This window comes from Denticeps clupeoides, unplaced genomic scaffold, assembly GCF_900700375.1.
Source record: "Denticeps clupeoides unplaced genomic scaffold, fDenClu1.1, whole genome shotgun sequence".
NCBI classification, from domain to species: domain Eukaryota; kingdom Metazoa; phylum Chordata; class Actinopteri; order Clupeiformes; family Denticipitidae; genus Denticeps; species Denticeps clupeoides.
Genome location: NW_021629707.1, coordinates 39196 through 52247, shown reverse-complemented (window position 1 = coordinate 52247; position 13052 = coordinate 39196). Strand labels below are relative to the sequence as shown.

The 13052-nt window shown below is 44.0% G+C and overlaps 1 protein-coding gene across 7 annotated transcripts in view; it reads right to left on the bottom strand.

Moving 5' to 3' along the window:
• LOC114772248 (histone deacetylase 5-like) overlaps positions 1–13052 on the bottom strand; it is a 49404-nt gene that overhangs the window by 20985 nt on the left and 15367 nt on the right. For 5 of the 7 annotated variants that reach the window (XM_028965260.1, XM_028965263.1, XM_028965261.1 and 2 more), the window contains 2 exons: positions 406–695; positions 159–306 (listed from right to left, as the gene is read on the bottom strand). In XM_028965260.1, coding sequence (XP_028821093.1) covers positions 159–306; positions 406–695 — 438 coding nt within the window. The remainder of the gene's footprint in view (positions 1–158; positions 307–405; positions 696–13052) is intronic. The other 2 variants (XM_028965257.1, XM_028965259.1) reach the window with 1 other exon arrangement.

Below are 13052 nucleotides of genomic sequence, written 5' to 3'. Positions count from 1 at the left end.
GACAGGAAGATTTGTAAAGAGGAACATCTTTACAAACTGTAACATATTACTTTGTATCTGTTTTAATGGGGCTTTCAGAAATATACAGACACACACACACACACACACACACAAAGAAACAAAATGTGCAGGATGTAGATGCTTGTCTGAGGACGTACTCTCTTTGCCTTTCTCCTTGTTGCGCAGCATGATGAGCTGCTGCTCCAGCCTCTGCTTCTCCTGCTCCTCGTGTCTCTGCTGCTCCAACTTCCGCTTCTGCTCTAACTCCTGCTGCCGCTTCGCAGCCAGGATCTCCTGTTGTTGCTGCTTATGATCACACAAACAGGAGATGACAGATTCGAAAAAGACTCAAAAAGAAAAAGACAAAATTACAGCACAGTCCCACACTCAAGCCCAAACTGATACCTTTAAGTGCTCCTGCAGCTGGACCTCATGCTGGCGAGTCAGCACCTCGTGCTGCTTCTGGAACTCGGCGAAGAGCAGCTGCTTCTGCAGCTCCTGCTGCTGCTTGAGGAGGAGCAGCTCGTGCTGCAGCTGCTGCTCCCGCAGCGCCGGGTCCACGCCGCTCAGCGCGCTCAGACGCAGCTCCGTGCGCAGGTCCACCGGGCCGCCTCCGCCGACACTGCCTGCCTCGCCGCTGCCCCCCACTGGGCTCTTCATGCCGGCCGGCAGGGACGTCTTCATGTCCACTGTTGCTGAGGAGGGGGGACAGATTCGTTTTAATGCCACACTTTTCACCATAAAGAATCCAAGTAGAAGACAACTCTTTACAGAAGAGTTGTAACAAAATTCAACAAAATATGAAACCATACATGCATATTTATTTATTTATTCTTATCTGCCGTTCTGTCTGCTGAAAAAGAGGACTCTTGTTGTATAAGAGCATGCGTAAAGTCCTGACCTTTATAATTCTTGGAAATGGATGATGATGACGCATCCTGAAATGATGCCAAGTATGCATTTTATTTATTTCACATTTATCCCTGGTGAACCCTATGTCACTGTATGCTTGTTGTAAAATGTACAAACATGCGTCACTGTAGTCGGAGCCAGGGGAGGTTAAAGGTCGTGTCAGTAAATGCTACACTGACATTTGTCCCTGTCTCTGCATGTTATAGTAACCGGTTTCTTCACTGGAACCTGGACACCACTCTGTGTGCTTTTTAGAAGCAGTAAACCTATCGCGCCCCGTGGCCATTAGACCTCGCAGGCTGCCGAGCAAAAGCTCCAGGCTCTGGACCAGAGCTGGCTAATAATGGAGGGCGGCTGTCGTCGATACGAGGGGCAGGCTCTTGCGTAACAACAGGGGCTGGGATCCAGTAAAGAGGGCTTGATGCTGATTAGCCCACACCCCCTCAAAAAAACAGATCTACTAAAAAAAAAAAAAAACTCTGCTTCTTTGATGGACAGAGGACTTTGGGTCAAGAAGCAGAATAAAAAAAAAAAACAGGCTAAGTAGCAGGACGTGAGCCAGCAGACAGGCACAACAACCTGGAAAAGCACGAATCCTGGCCACCCTCCTGCGAAGGCTGAATTTAAATGGAAATCTGAGATTAGGGAGCGCATCTATGTCGGCCAGTGTCTAAGTCAGGTGCGGCAATCCAGGTGAAGAGATGTTTAGTTTCTTTCCTATAAGAAGGACAAAGGGGACGGATCAATCTAGACTTTGTAGTGCAGGGTCAAGGTCAGGGTCAAGTAGAGCAAAGCTACGAAATTAGCAGAGGCTAGGTGAAAGGCAACGAATTTCCAGTTGCATTTGAGTTCTGAACAATAAAAGGGTCTGTGTGGGCGCACCTGAGGATGAAATTTTTCGGCTGCAGGCTAAGATTTAGCCAAAGTGCGTAAAAAAACACACTGACTCACTGTCACCATTGGTTAAATTCTGCTGTATCCTATATGTGTGTGGGCTGAGTTGTAAATACCTGGAACAATGTGAAGGAGATGAGAAACGTTTTGAATATTTTTATATGTAATCATTTGGCACGGTCTTGGCTCCTTCCATCACAAAGCCACTGTAACCCCTTTCCGAGCTGGCGTGTCTCTCCAGCCTCAGGTCCCCTGGTTCTCCAGAGCCCACTATCTGTGTCACAATGTCAGTAAAACTGACCCAAAACAGCCTGGAGAGGCTCTACCCTCTGCTTGTTCAACCCTTCAGCATCTCTCCTTGCTTCTCTCCTCTGCTCCTCTGCACTTTTTTTTTTTTAACACCCCTCTTCTTGGTCCCCAGGTGAGTGCTGAGCAGGGAAAACATGCCACAGTGGAAGATAAATGATGCAGCCCGGCCCACAGCCCATTCTCGCAAGGCAAAAATTAATGGTCTCTGTGCTAAAATAAACACCATGCAAACACCTCAAGTTCGGAAACTGACACCCAAGGCTTTGGATTCTTTAGGCACTGAAAGGTCCACATTAAAATGCAAAGCACACTGGCTGTATTTTTACATAGTGCTAATAAAATATAAAAAAGGGGGCGGTGGTAACTGTAATACATCTGTTTTGTTGACAAAATGTCAGAGTGGAGCTCATGTGCAGGCTCCCAGTCAGTGATTAAGATTCAATAAAAAGCCACGGTTTTAACCAATAATGGTTGCTCATTCTGTTGCACCAAGTGCATGTAAGGTGGGTTTAAATCTATGGATGATTTTTTATTTTATCATATACTGCTGCCTTGGTTCTCAAACTTGTGGCACTCAGGCTCCCTCTAGTGGTACTGGCCAGGATAATCAGAGATTATTGTTAATATTATTCTAAATATCAGTGTAGTACAGAAAATATCCTCAATAATTAATAGAATGGAATATATCTTCCTGTGCAAACTAGTTTAATAGGCCTTTTCTACTATATTTGAATGCGGTTAATAGTAGCATTTCAATTATTTTTGGAGATGTATCCATAGTATTAGAGCATCTGACAAAAATCTTCTGAAATATTTAGTAATTTCATTAAAAAAAGGTAAATCTTCATACATGCTTTACACATCACATTTAAAGTAAGAAAAAATGTTTTAGGATTAGTATAAATATCATCAGAAATATCTCAAATAATTTGAATAGCTGAAGGGTTAAAGATTTATTCACAAAACAAATGTCAATTTCTTTGAGATGCAGTATTTCTGTCAGTGCAGAATGCTATTGGCTGGATTGATGACCCACACCCTCCATATCAGCAGCCCCTTACGTTTACCAACATACTAATGGTCGCACGTCTGAAATGAATTGAGGCGGAAGCATTCAGCTTACCTCGCACCGAAACGAGATTACTGCCCCGATCAGTCAGGGGGCTAAATATAGCTACCCAAGAGCAATTGACTGTGTCACCCATTTGACGTCAGTGGCGCATCCTAAACCGAGGTCATCGGGCCAACGTGCTGCTGGCGGAGCGAATTGGAGCCAAATGAGATTAGCACAGATTTCTCGAGACACCTCCGAAGAAATGAGGGTGCTTTCCATGAATGGGCTTAGAAGGCATCACTAAAATAATGCTAATGGACACTTTACTAATATAATAAAATGGTATTCGAAATGCAAAATGGTAATCTAATGGAGCACCTGCAGGACACATTCTGATTTTATGGTAAAAAAAAAAACACTGGGATCAGAAGAAATATGTTCTTTATTGGCTGCGGTTTCAAAGCAGCTCCACAGGTTGGCTGTTTTTTTCTTCTTCTTCTGTTGTGATAAAAATAAAAAAGTGGAAATGGAAGAGCAGCTGCCAAGAGAACACGAGCGAGGAGAGATGCTAAAGCCAACCGCAACAATAGCCAATCTGCCCTGCACTAATTGCAAGAATTACCCTGCAGTAAACATGTTATCACCAAGTTCAGCTACTACTGAAAATAAAACACAATCATGCTATTTTTCCAGAAGAAAAGCCAAAGTTGCCATTCTGTTAAAAGCTGAGAGCATACAACAAAAAATGGGGTGCTAAAATGAGAGATAACACCACAAAACTGCAAAGAATACACACTACCAGTCAAAAGTTTGGACATTCCTACTCCGTGGCAGTTATGGAGACTAAGATGGAGGTCTTCTGAAAAAATCCAATGCAAGAAACATGAACTGATCTTCAACCTGTCCAAATTCTCCCACACCACCCCTCTGCCACGTTCCCTCCACTGGCTCCCAGTAGCTGCACGCATCAGGTTCAAAATACTGATGCTGGCCTACAAAGCCAAACATGGAGCAGCACCATCCTACCTCACAGCCCTTATTACACCTCGCACTGCACCTTGTATACTCCGAGCCTCCAGTACTGCTCGACTGGTCCCTCCATCTCTGAAGGTAAAAGGAAGACACTCATCTAGACTCTTCTCCATCTTGGCCCCTCGATGGTGGAATGAACTTCCCCTCGAGGTCAGAACAGCTCAGTCACTGAGTATTTTCAAACAACAGTTCAAGGCCTTCCTCTTTAGAGAATATTTAGATTAACTTGGAACTTTCTTGTTGTCGAACTTGTGTACAGAATCTACAACAGAGTGAATAAAAATATTGTATTCATAGTTGTGGGTCCTAGTGAACTGGAATTGATCTCTTCATCGATGGTAACTTGAAAGCACGTTGTAAGTCGCTCTGGATAAGGGCATCTGCCAAATGCCTTAAATGTAAATGTAAAATGTAAATATTCAGTATCGTCTCTTTTTACCTTCATGGCTGCTTTGTTCACTATTGTCATCATTAAAAGCCCCTTCATGAGATGCTCAATAACATGCATGAATGATGAGAAACTCGACTGTTTTTTTTATTATTATTGTTTATTACATAACCTCACGTGTGTTATTTCATTGTCCTGGGTCTTCAAGTTTGTTCTATAATGTAAAAACCCATAAATGAGTATGTGCGTCCAAATTTTTGACTGGTAGTGTAACAAAAAGAGAGAGAGAGAGAGAGAGAGAGAGGGGGAGGTAAAGGAGGAAGGACAGGAAGGTAACTCCTCATTAAATATAAATGATTTTGTTGTGTAATGCCAGTGTGACGTGTCTAGGCAGAACCAGGGGGGAAGGGTGGGCAAGATTTCCGGAAGAGGAAGCCAACTAGGACTAATCAATAATAGACGGACAGACGAAAGCAAGAGCGAAAGAGAGCTCCGGGGAGGAGGGGAGGAGAACTCCAATTTACTCATCAGATTATATCTTACTCCACGGATTATTGTGATTACCTCCATGAAGAGGTGCTGAAAATAGCCTGCGGTTTCTCTCACGTCCCTCTGTCTGGACCTGTATGCGGGTTTATAGCAAACAAGATGTGCCAACTTTGGACTAATAAGAATGACAATAAGAGGTGAACGATGATTGAGTTTTTATTTTTCTGATAAACTTGATGGGCGCATGGCCCGTTTCATTTGCCGGCACTTTTATGCAGACTGCCATGGTTTGCCAATAAGGAGTCATGTGGCTGTCACACTCAATTGCGAGCTTAGAGTCGCCTAATTGTGCCCACCCCATTCGCGCACGTGTGTGAGAGTGTGTGTGCGTGCACTCGGAATATTGCGCTGCTGGGGGAGCGTAAGTCATGTTGACGGGATCCGGAGGAAGGGAGGATTTATACTAATAAAGTAATCAGAGTAATTAGGCGTGTAGGGGAGTAAAAGTAGCGCGGCGGCCAGCCAGGAGGAGTTCGAGTCGGCCCGAGGGGAGAACGGAGTTTGACAGAGTGCCTTGTCTCGCTGGTTGACGTGGGCTGGCTGTCAGCTACTAGGGAAACCCAGTGCATCTGTATGTGTGTGTGTGTGTGTGTGTGTGTGTGTGTCTGCACTACTCCAAGGATTTTGCTGCTTTTCACCCTACTGTTGCTTGGGTTATTTTGAGTAACTTCTCCCATGAAGCCTTGCTGCCAGCACTAAGACTCTGACACAGACGTCTGAAAAGGGATGAGAAGGGCTCTCGAGCTTGTGACTTAAAAAAAATAAAATAATAAAATGACTAGAGGCATGACAGCTCTTCCTCCTCGCCAGCTCCTCCACCAAGATGGCTGCCCACTTTCCACGGCCACTCAGCCAGCAACACTCTCTCTTGCCTCTTCCTCCCACTCCTCCTCCTCCCTCGCCTCCCCCTGCCCTCACCCATCACGTCTCTTGCTCCCAGCAGAGATTAGGCACAAGCAGCGAAAGAACACAAAGTCTGCCTATGAAAAAAGTGGGTTATAAATAACCCTGGATTAATAATGCACTGGAGGGTGGGTTGTGAGGGGGGGGGGGGGGGGTGCGGGGCGCACGCAGCGCGTTTTAAAAGTGGATGTGTCTATTCTGGGCTTTTCCACATTTTCAGGACGGAGTGTGGTGGCTCCCAGCCTGTCCCCGCTCCCCCCCGGCGCGGTCTGATATGCGGATGCCGCAGCCATGGCGACTACCGAGGGACGGAGTATTATCCCCCATCAGAGACGGGCACTGATGAAAGACGGGAAGTAACTTTCCAGCAGCACACAGCTCAGAGTCCCAAGAAGAACGGAGTACAGCATCCACCGCAACACTGGAGGGGCTTGTGAACCAAGGAGACTTTGTTCTCCTTTAAAGAATGAAAAGAGGCGTTCGTCATCTCCTTCCTCTTTTCCTGAGGCTTCCCCACCGCGCCCTGACAAAAACGAGACAGCGTAGCGGCATGTCACGCTGGTGACACAATTTGCTGACGCCATTTCTCTTGCCATGTCTCAGCAGTGTGGGTGCACTGGAGTAGACATGGATGGTTGCCACTAATATACCGGTCATGCACCCACTGCACTGCTAGTTCCCAATCTGGAAAAAGTATATGGGAACACTGGCCACGCCCTGATGGGATGCTGCTCTGGGAATTTGTGTTGTGCTGTACTAATTGTGTTTGACTTGTATACAACTAGATCCAGATAGTTGAGAAATGCTGAACATCTCACTGGTCATAGACTTTGTTCTAAAATGGACATGTGGCACGATGTGCAGTTTAAGAGTGAATATAGAAATAAAACATACAATATAAACCGCATTTTCAATGTGATATTTGGTGCTACCTACTGGTATTGCATTTTTGCCTAGACGCCACATGTACATCAACAGCATTTATTTACACAATATATTATTATTTTAATTGTATTTTAATACAAGCTTCTGGATGATGGTAGGTGCTGGTCTCGACCCAAAGGACGTTAATTAATAAATGTGACCCAGGGACCTCAATGGATGGTCATTATGCCAGACAGTGGGCATAAAACACACCCATGGCCTTTTTCTGGAATTTTCTGGAGTGTCTTGACCTGGCAACATGCCACAGGTGGTGTGGACAACGTTAACCCGAGGATGGCAGAGAAGGCTTTGGAAAAGGGAAGCGGCCAAACATCACTGATGGGTTTCAAGCCCTCGAGTTTTCCACGAACCAGTGCGAGTGCGAGAAAAAAAAAAAAAAAAAATGCAAACGCGGCTCCTGCAGGCTGTGAAGAGCAGCCATTTATTATTTGAGTTTCACAGGATTTCTCCCTCACAAGCCCCCCACCCCACCAACACCGCCAACCACCGCATCCCTTCTTTTTAAAGTCTGTTTAGTGGAAAGCCAGTGTGGCTTACGTCATGGTTGTTTTTCTTTAGCAACACTACACCGGCTTCTGTGAGAGAATGAGTGAGAGACAAAGAGAGAGAGAGAGAGAGAGAGAGAGCAAGAGAAGAGATGGAAAGAGAGAGAGAAAGCATGAATATTGCTTTCCAGAAATAGAACACAGCAACGTGTGGTAGGCAGCCCTGTCAAATTTGCTCTGCGTCCTCTCCTTGTTAGCTGCACACAGAGGAGAGGGGGGTTAGAGACAGGGGGGATAAAAAAAGAGACGGAGAGAGAGAGAAAGACAAATGAAGAAGGCTACCGCTGCTCTCATTCAACTGTATTCACCACTAAACAGTGGCTAGAAGCTGAGCACGGAGAGGAGAGAGGAACGGAAGAGGAGATGCAGAGACCGAAAAGGTCAATACCGAGAGAAGGGATGTAGAAAGAAGGGGGGTTAAGATGCAAGAGAAAGAGAGAGAGAGAGAGAGAGAGAGAGAGTGTCTGTATCAGTCTGCTGCTGGTTGACTCGGACCGGAGGCTAAAAAGAGCGAGGTTGTAAATAGCCCGTGTGATTTATATGCCTCAGGAACCCCCTGCCTTGGCAGCGTGCACGGAGGGGGAGCTCCACGCTCTGGGAAAACAAGAAACCAGAAGTTCTTCACTGGGTGGGTGGGTGGGTGGGTGGGTGGGTGAGTGGAGAGGGAAGGGGGAGTCGGGGAGGTTGAAGTCTAAAGTTGTCTGGAGCTTTGGTGCAAAATAGATTTTCCCAGTAGACACTCCACAACCCTTCAGCCCAGAGGCCAAAGCAGCAAAGTGAACTGGAATAAAGGGGTCTGCGACTGTCTTAGAATTAGACACTGGCATTCAGACTGGATGCGTCCATATTCCCAGACAAGGCTGGGTACCAAGGCTCTCTAGGCTCGCCCTACGCTCTGCAGTGAGCTACTCCATCCATGGAAATGACCCAGGACCGCAAAAACCCAGCTCATTTTCCCATAAATCCTCGCTCTCTTTCCTAACCCACCCCAAAACACTGACCCATTCAAGCACTGGCCCGGGGATCCATGAATACAATCCCTCAAGGCTTTTACGGTGTTGCTGGCTGACACAGGGCCGTCTTCTTTTTTTTCTTCCTCAGACGTAAAAAAAAAAACGAGGCAAACGTATAGCATAAACATTCGGATGATGAAATGTCATCACTAAGTACTGGTCTGAGAGCTCGCCACTGTTTATGTGTTCTATAAATGTGCCGTCATTGACGTCAAACGCTTGCAAGGGAGGAATGTTGTTTTCTGGGTAAACTTCTATGTGTGGTGCGGAATTCATTTCATACCGCATTTCAGAAATGGGGGCAGGAAGGGCTTCTGTTTGGAAATATTACAGCTTGGATAGACTGCCCTTCTGCAGTCTACACCTCACAAAAACTAAGGCAATACAACAAGGGAGGGGGGGGATTAGAATTTTTACTGAGCTGAAAATATCTCTTGTGCCTAATTTCTGATTGTTCTACTCCGGTTTTGGAATTTTGGAGTCTGGCCCTCAAATTGCAACAATTAGAGAAGCTTCATTTTGGGATGAGACTCATGAGAAGGCTCCTAAAGGGGAGGGTGAGCCCATAGAGGGCCTCATGCTTCTTTTTAGACCACCACAATCCAGATCAGCCACAGGCCCCTTCTGGGATTCAGACAACTTTATTTGTCGGTGACAAAAATAGTCCAAGCCTTTAATGAAGTCTGACTTTCTCCTTGAGTTAAATTAGAACCCAGAGACCCGTGCCTCTCGGCCATGAGCATGCAGCTCACCCATCGCTCCTGTTTCATGTTAGCAATCGCAAAATTCCAGGAAGCGGGACACAAAGTTATACTTCCCATGAGTTCATCTGTTTGTATGGTTTTTGTTTGTTTGTTTTACTTTTCCCAAGTTAGGACCTCGTGCAACTCGCTTTCACTGTGTTACCCTATGCTGTTACCCTAAGGGACAAGACCCAGTAATGAGACTGTCAGATAAATGTTTTGTATAAATGACTTAATTATTTATTGAATTTCCTACCGCTTGTCACAATGTCATTAGCCAAGGCTTATAAGAGTCTACAGCCTGTCAGAAATCCCTGTAAAGGTGTAGGTATCAGTCAGGTTCCACGACACAGGCTGTAGGTAGATCCTAGGGCTGATCAAATTTTAATTTCAATTATGATTTTGGCTTAAAACAATTACAAACAAAAACTGCCCATGCATTACTTATAAATTATTTTATTTAATAACTTCTTTACTCTTGTTTTTTTTTTTAAGAAAATTGCAGTTAGACTGAATGTCATTTTTCTACATTCACCGGTCCAGTTTAAAACTCTCCACAGGCTTCACTATAGTAAAGTTAAACTGTCTCAAATTTATCCTCCTACAAATGAAACTGGCGACTGATGTCACAGAAAATTAGGCAAACGTAGTTCACGTATTCTGGATATTCCCTAAGATTGCAGACTTCCTGTCATCTGTATTTCGGCTGCTGAATGAAGCTTTTAACTGGAACTTAAGTGCGGAAATAGCTGTATTTGGGGATTCTGGGGTAGATTGACCCCAAAACATATAAAAATTATTTAATTAGAAAAATATTGCTGTCATGGAAATCACCTCACCCTCCAAATATATTTGAGAGGCTCACTGACCTCATTCTTACATTTAAAGCTTGACAATATCAATACATTTATATTTATAAATTCATATTTTTAGTTTGAAAAAAATGGTCTCTCTCCATGGACTTATAGCACTGGCAGACCTAATCTGTTTTTAAATATGGCGGTATGAAAAGCTCTATTTTCATTTATGGCACATAAGTTTTTTGTTGTGGGTTGTTTCAGAAATGTTTATGTGAAATTGTATATCAAACTAATAGTAACTGTTGCAACCTAATGTACCTGATGATGTTAAATAAAAATCAATATTTTTAATAATCCTGATTTCAATATTGCCTGAAATGACCTAAAAAACAAACAAACCAAAAAAATAAACAAAGCATTCCCTCTTGAAATGCATGACTCCGGACAGAAAGTGCGAGGACCTGCCTCTAAATCTGAGCATCCGTCCTTGACAGTGAAGGAGGCTGGGGAATGCCATTCAGACCCACGCACCCTGAGATCGCTGCGCTCAGTGACAGCATGAGCATTCAATCACACTCTCCAGCAGCTGCGATTGGCAGAGCAGAAGCTGGTCTCTATATTTGCACAGTCCGTCAGCCTAACAAGAGCCTGTGGACAAAGAGTTATCCTGGGTGACTGGACAGGAGTGTGTGTGACACCAGAGCCTCCCAAGGCACATGTCCTCGCTGCACTAGAGCACCATGTGGTATGTTTGTAGCTATACAATATAGTATGATATATATATAGTATAGTGGCTTCTGATAAATCTAGCGATTTCGGCCTGATATGCACCCACAGAAAGCAGTAGTACAAAGGCACCCACAGTCACACAGGAAACTTCAGTTGTATCACCTGATACCTTCAGAATGAACTACTCGCTCAGACTAACATATCCATTACAGGGTGTCCTACAATTCCTACCGGGCTGCGGAACACAGCAACCTCCATACATCAACACCTAACCCCTCACCTACTGTTTGTCTGAAATAACACCTCGACCTCTAAATATAACTCTGTCAGCCATAATAGGGCGATACTCTAATAACCCGGACTAAAATTAGGCAACAGTAAAATGAGACAAGTCCCCGGTGGATATTCATAGTGCACCTGGCAATGAGCAGCCCAATCACATGTAATTTAGGTATCATAATTCATTCAGTATGAGTATGAGTCCATTAAGAGTATCACGGACTACACAGCGAAAAGAAACTGACCACACACACCACCCGGATGGCACTGATGGCATCTAGGTTGTTTTTTTTTTTAGACAATGTCTCATTTTTATTTGAATTAGGTGCAAATTTCACGAGGAATTGGGTGCTTTTAGTGAATTTTGACAAGTGAAAATGTAGTTATATGCACCACTGTGGAGATTATATACCGGATATATGCAAAAGTCAGACGGATACAAATGGGCACAGAATCGAATCCAATACCGCTGCCCTTTGCGCGTAGTCTGTGGCAGGTGGTTATAAAGGATAAAAATATACGCACAGGCTTATTCATCCTTGACCCTCTTTGCCACTCCCCTCCATAATTTGCACCCCACCCTTGCATCCAGACCCCGTGTGCAACTATGTGGGGCTGGTAAACAGGCGTGACATGCCAGCAGCTCATTATAGCACTGGAACACGGGTTGGGGAGGGGTTGGACGGGGGTTGACATGCAGTTGGGATGTGGGATGGCTAATTTTAGGGGTTACTTATTTTAGCAGCCTCGTGGAAGAAAACATACTTGGGTACGCAAATAATACCACGGATGTTTCTCTGAAATTCCTTATCCCAAAAGTGTCCCATTATGGACGTGCAACTTGCGGCCTTGGTTTCGACGTGCCATTTCACCTTTACATGAACTTGGAGTGTATGGAACGCCAAAGTGTTCAAAATTAAATAAATAACGATGGCACAATGAAATAAAAAAAACGAAAATAAGACAATGATATACAATGACAACATAAAATTGTGAAACACATTTTGATATACAGCTAATTATTGTTAAATATATAGCACTAATTATTATTAAATATTTTTTACCCAACAATACAGATTATTTCAGAGGCATATTATTTTATTTCAGCCTTTTTTCTGAATCTGTATTTCATTTCAAAATGCCACTCTTCCCAATGGCTTTTTTATGTCATAATGTGACTTTTCAGCATAATGACTTTGTCTGTCAATCAGTGCCAGCGGGATGGACCTGACCTTTATCATTAGTTTTTCTGCATAACTGCTTGCCTGACTGCTTATACCGCTAGTTCAAAAGTCACAGAGGATGGTGGACTGACCTGAACTTTGTTCAGTTCTGCTTATTTTATCAGATCAAACAGAGGAATAATTTGCAGGTAGAAGCTGTTTTGAGTTGTTTAGTTCAGTGGTTTCCAAACCTTTTTCCCCTGAAGCCCTCCTGCCTTATTGTCCTTGTTTTACACTGCAGGCAATATATAGTCTACATTAGAGTTGTAATCGACCCTAAAAAGTTCGACGCGACATGGCCCGAGATCAACCAAATTCAGCCTGAGCCCGATCCGACTGTTATGCCGTGTGATACATTTAAATAAATGGCACAGTCAGCGTGGGTTTCTCGACTCAAACTTAAGTGGTTTTAAAAATTGCATCTTTACAATTCTAATTTTGGTAACCTTAGATCAGATTAATTTGTGCGGACCAGGTTGGGAATGACTATTCTAAGCAATTAGCAACGTCTCTGAATAACTCAGAAACTGACTTCTCGCTTGCAGCCATGACCTTCACAAATGTCGTTACACGTGTAACTTTATTCCCGTGGTTACGTTTTATTTTGCTGCTTACTGCATAGGAGAACGCATTGCAGCAGAAGACCTAAATTGACATTTGTGCTATTGCTTACGTCTTATGTATTGTATTGTATGTCTTATGTATGTATTGCTTATGTATTACGCTGCCCTGTT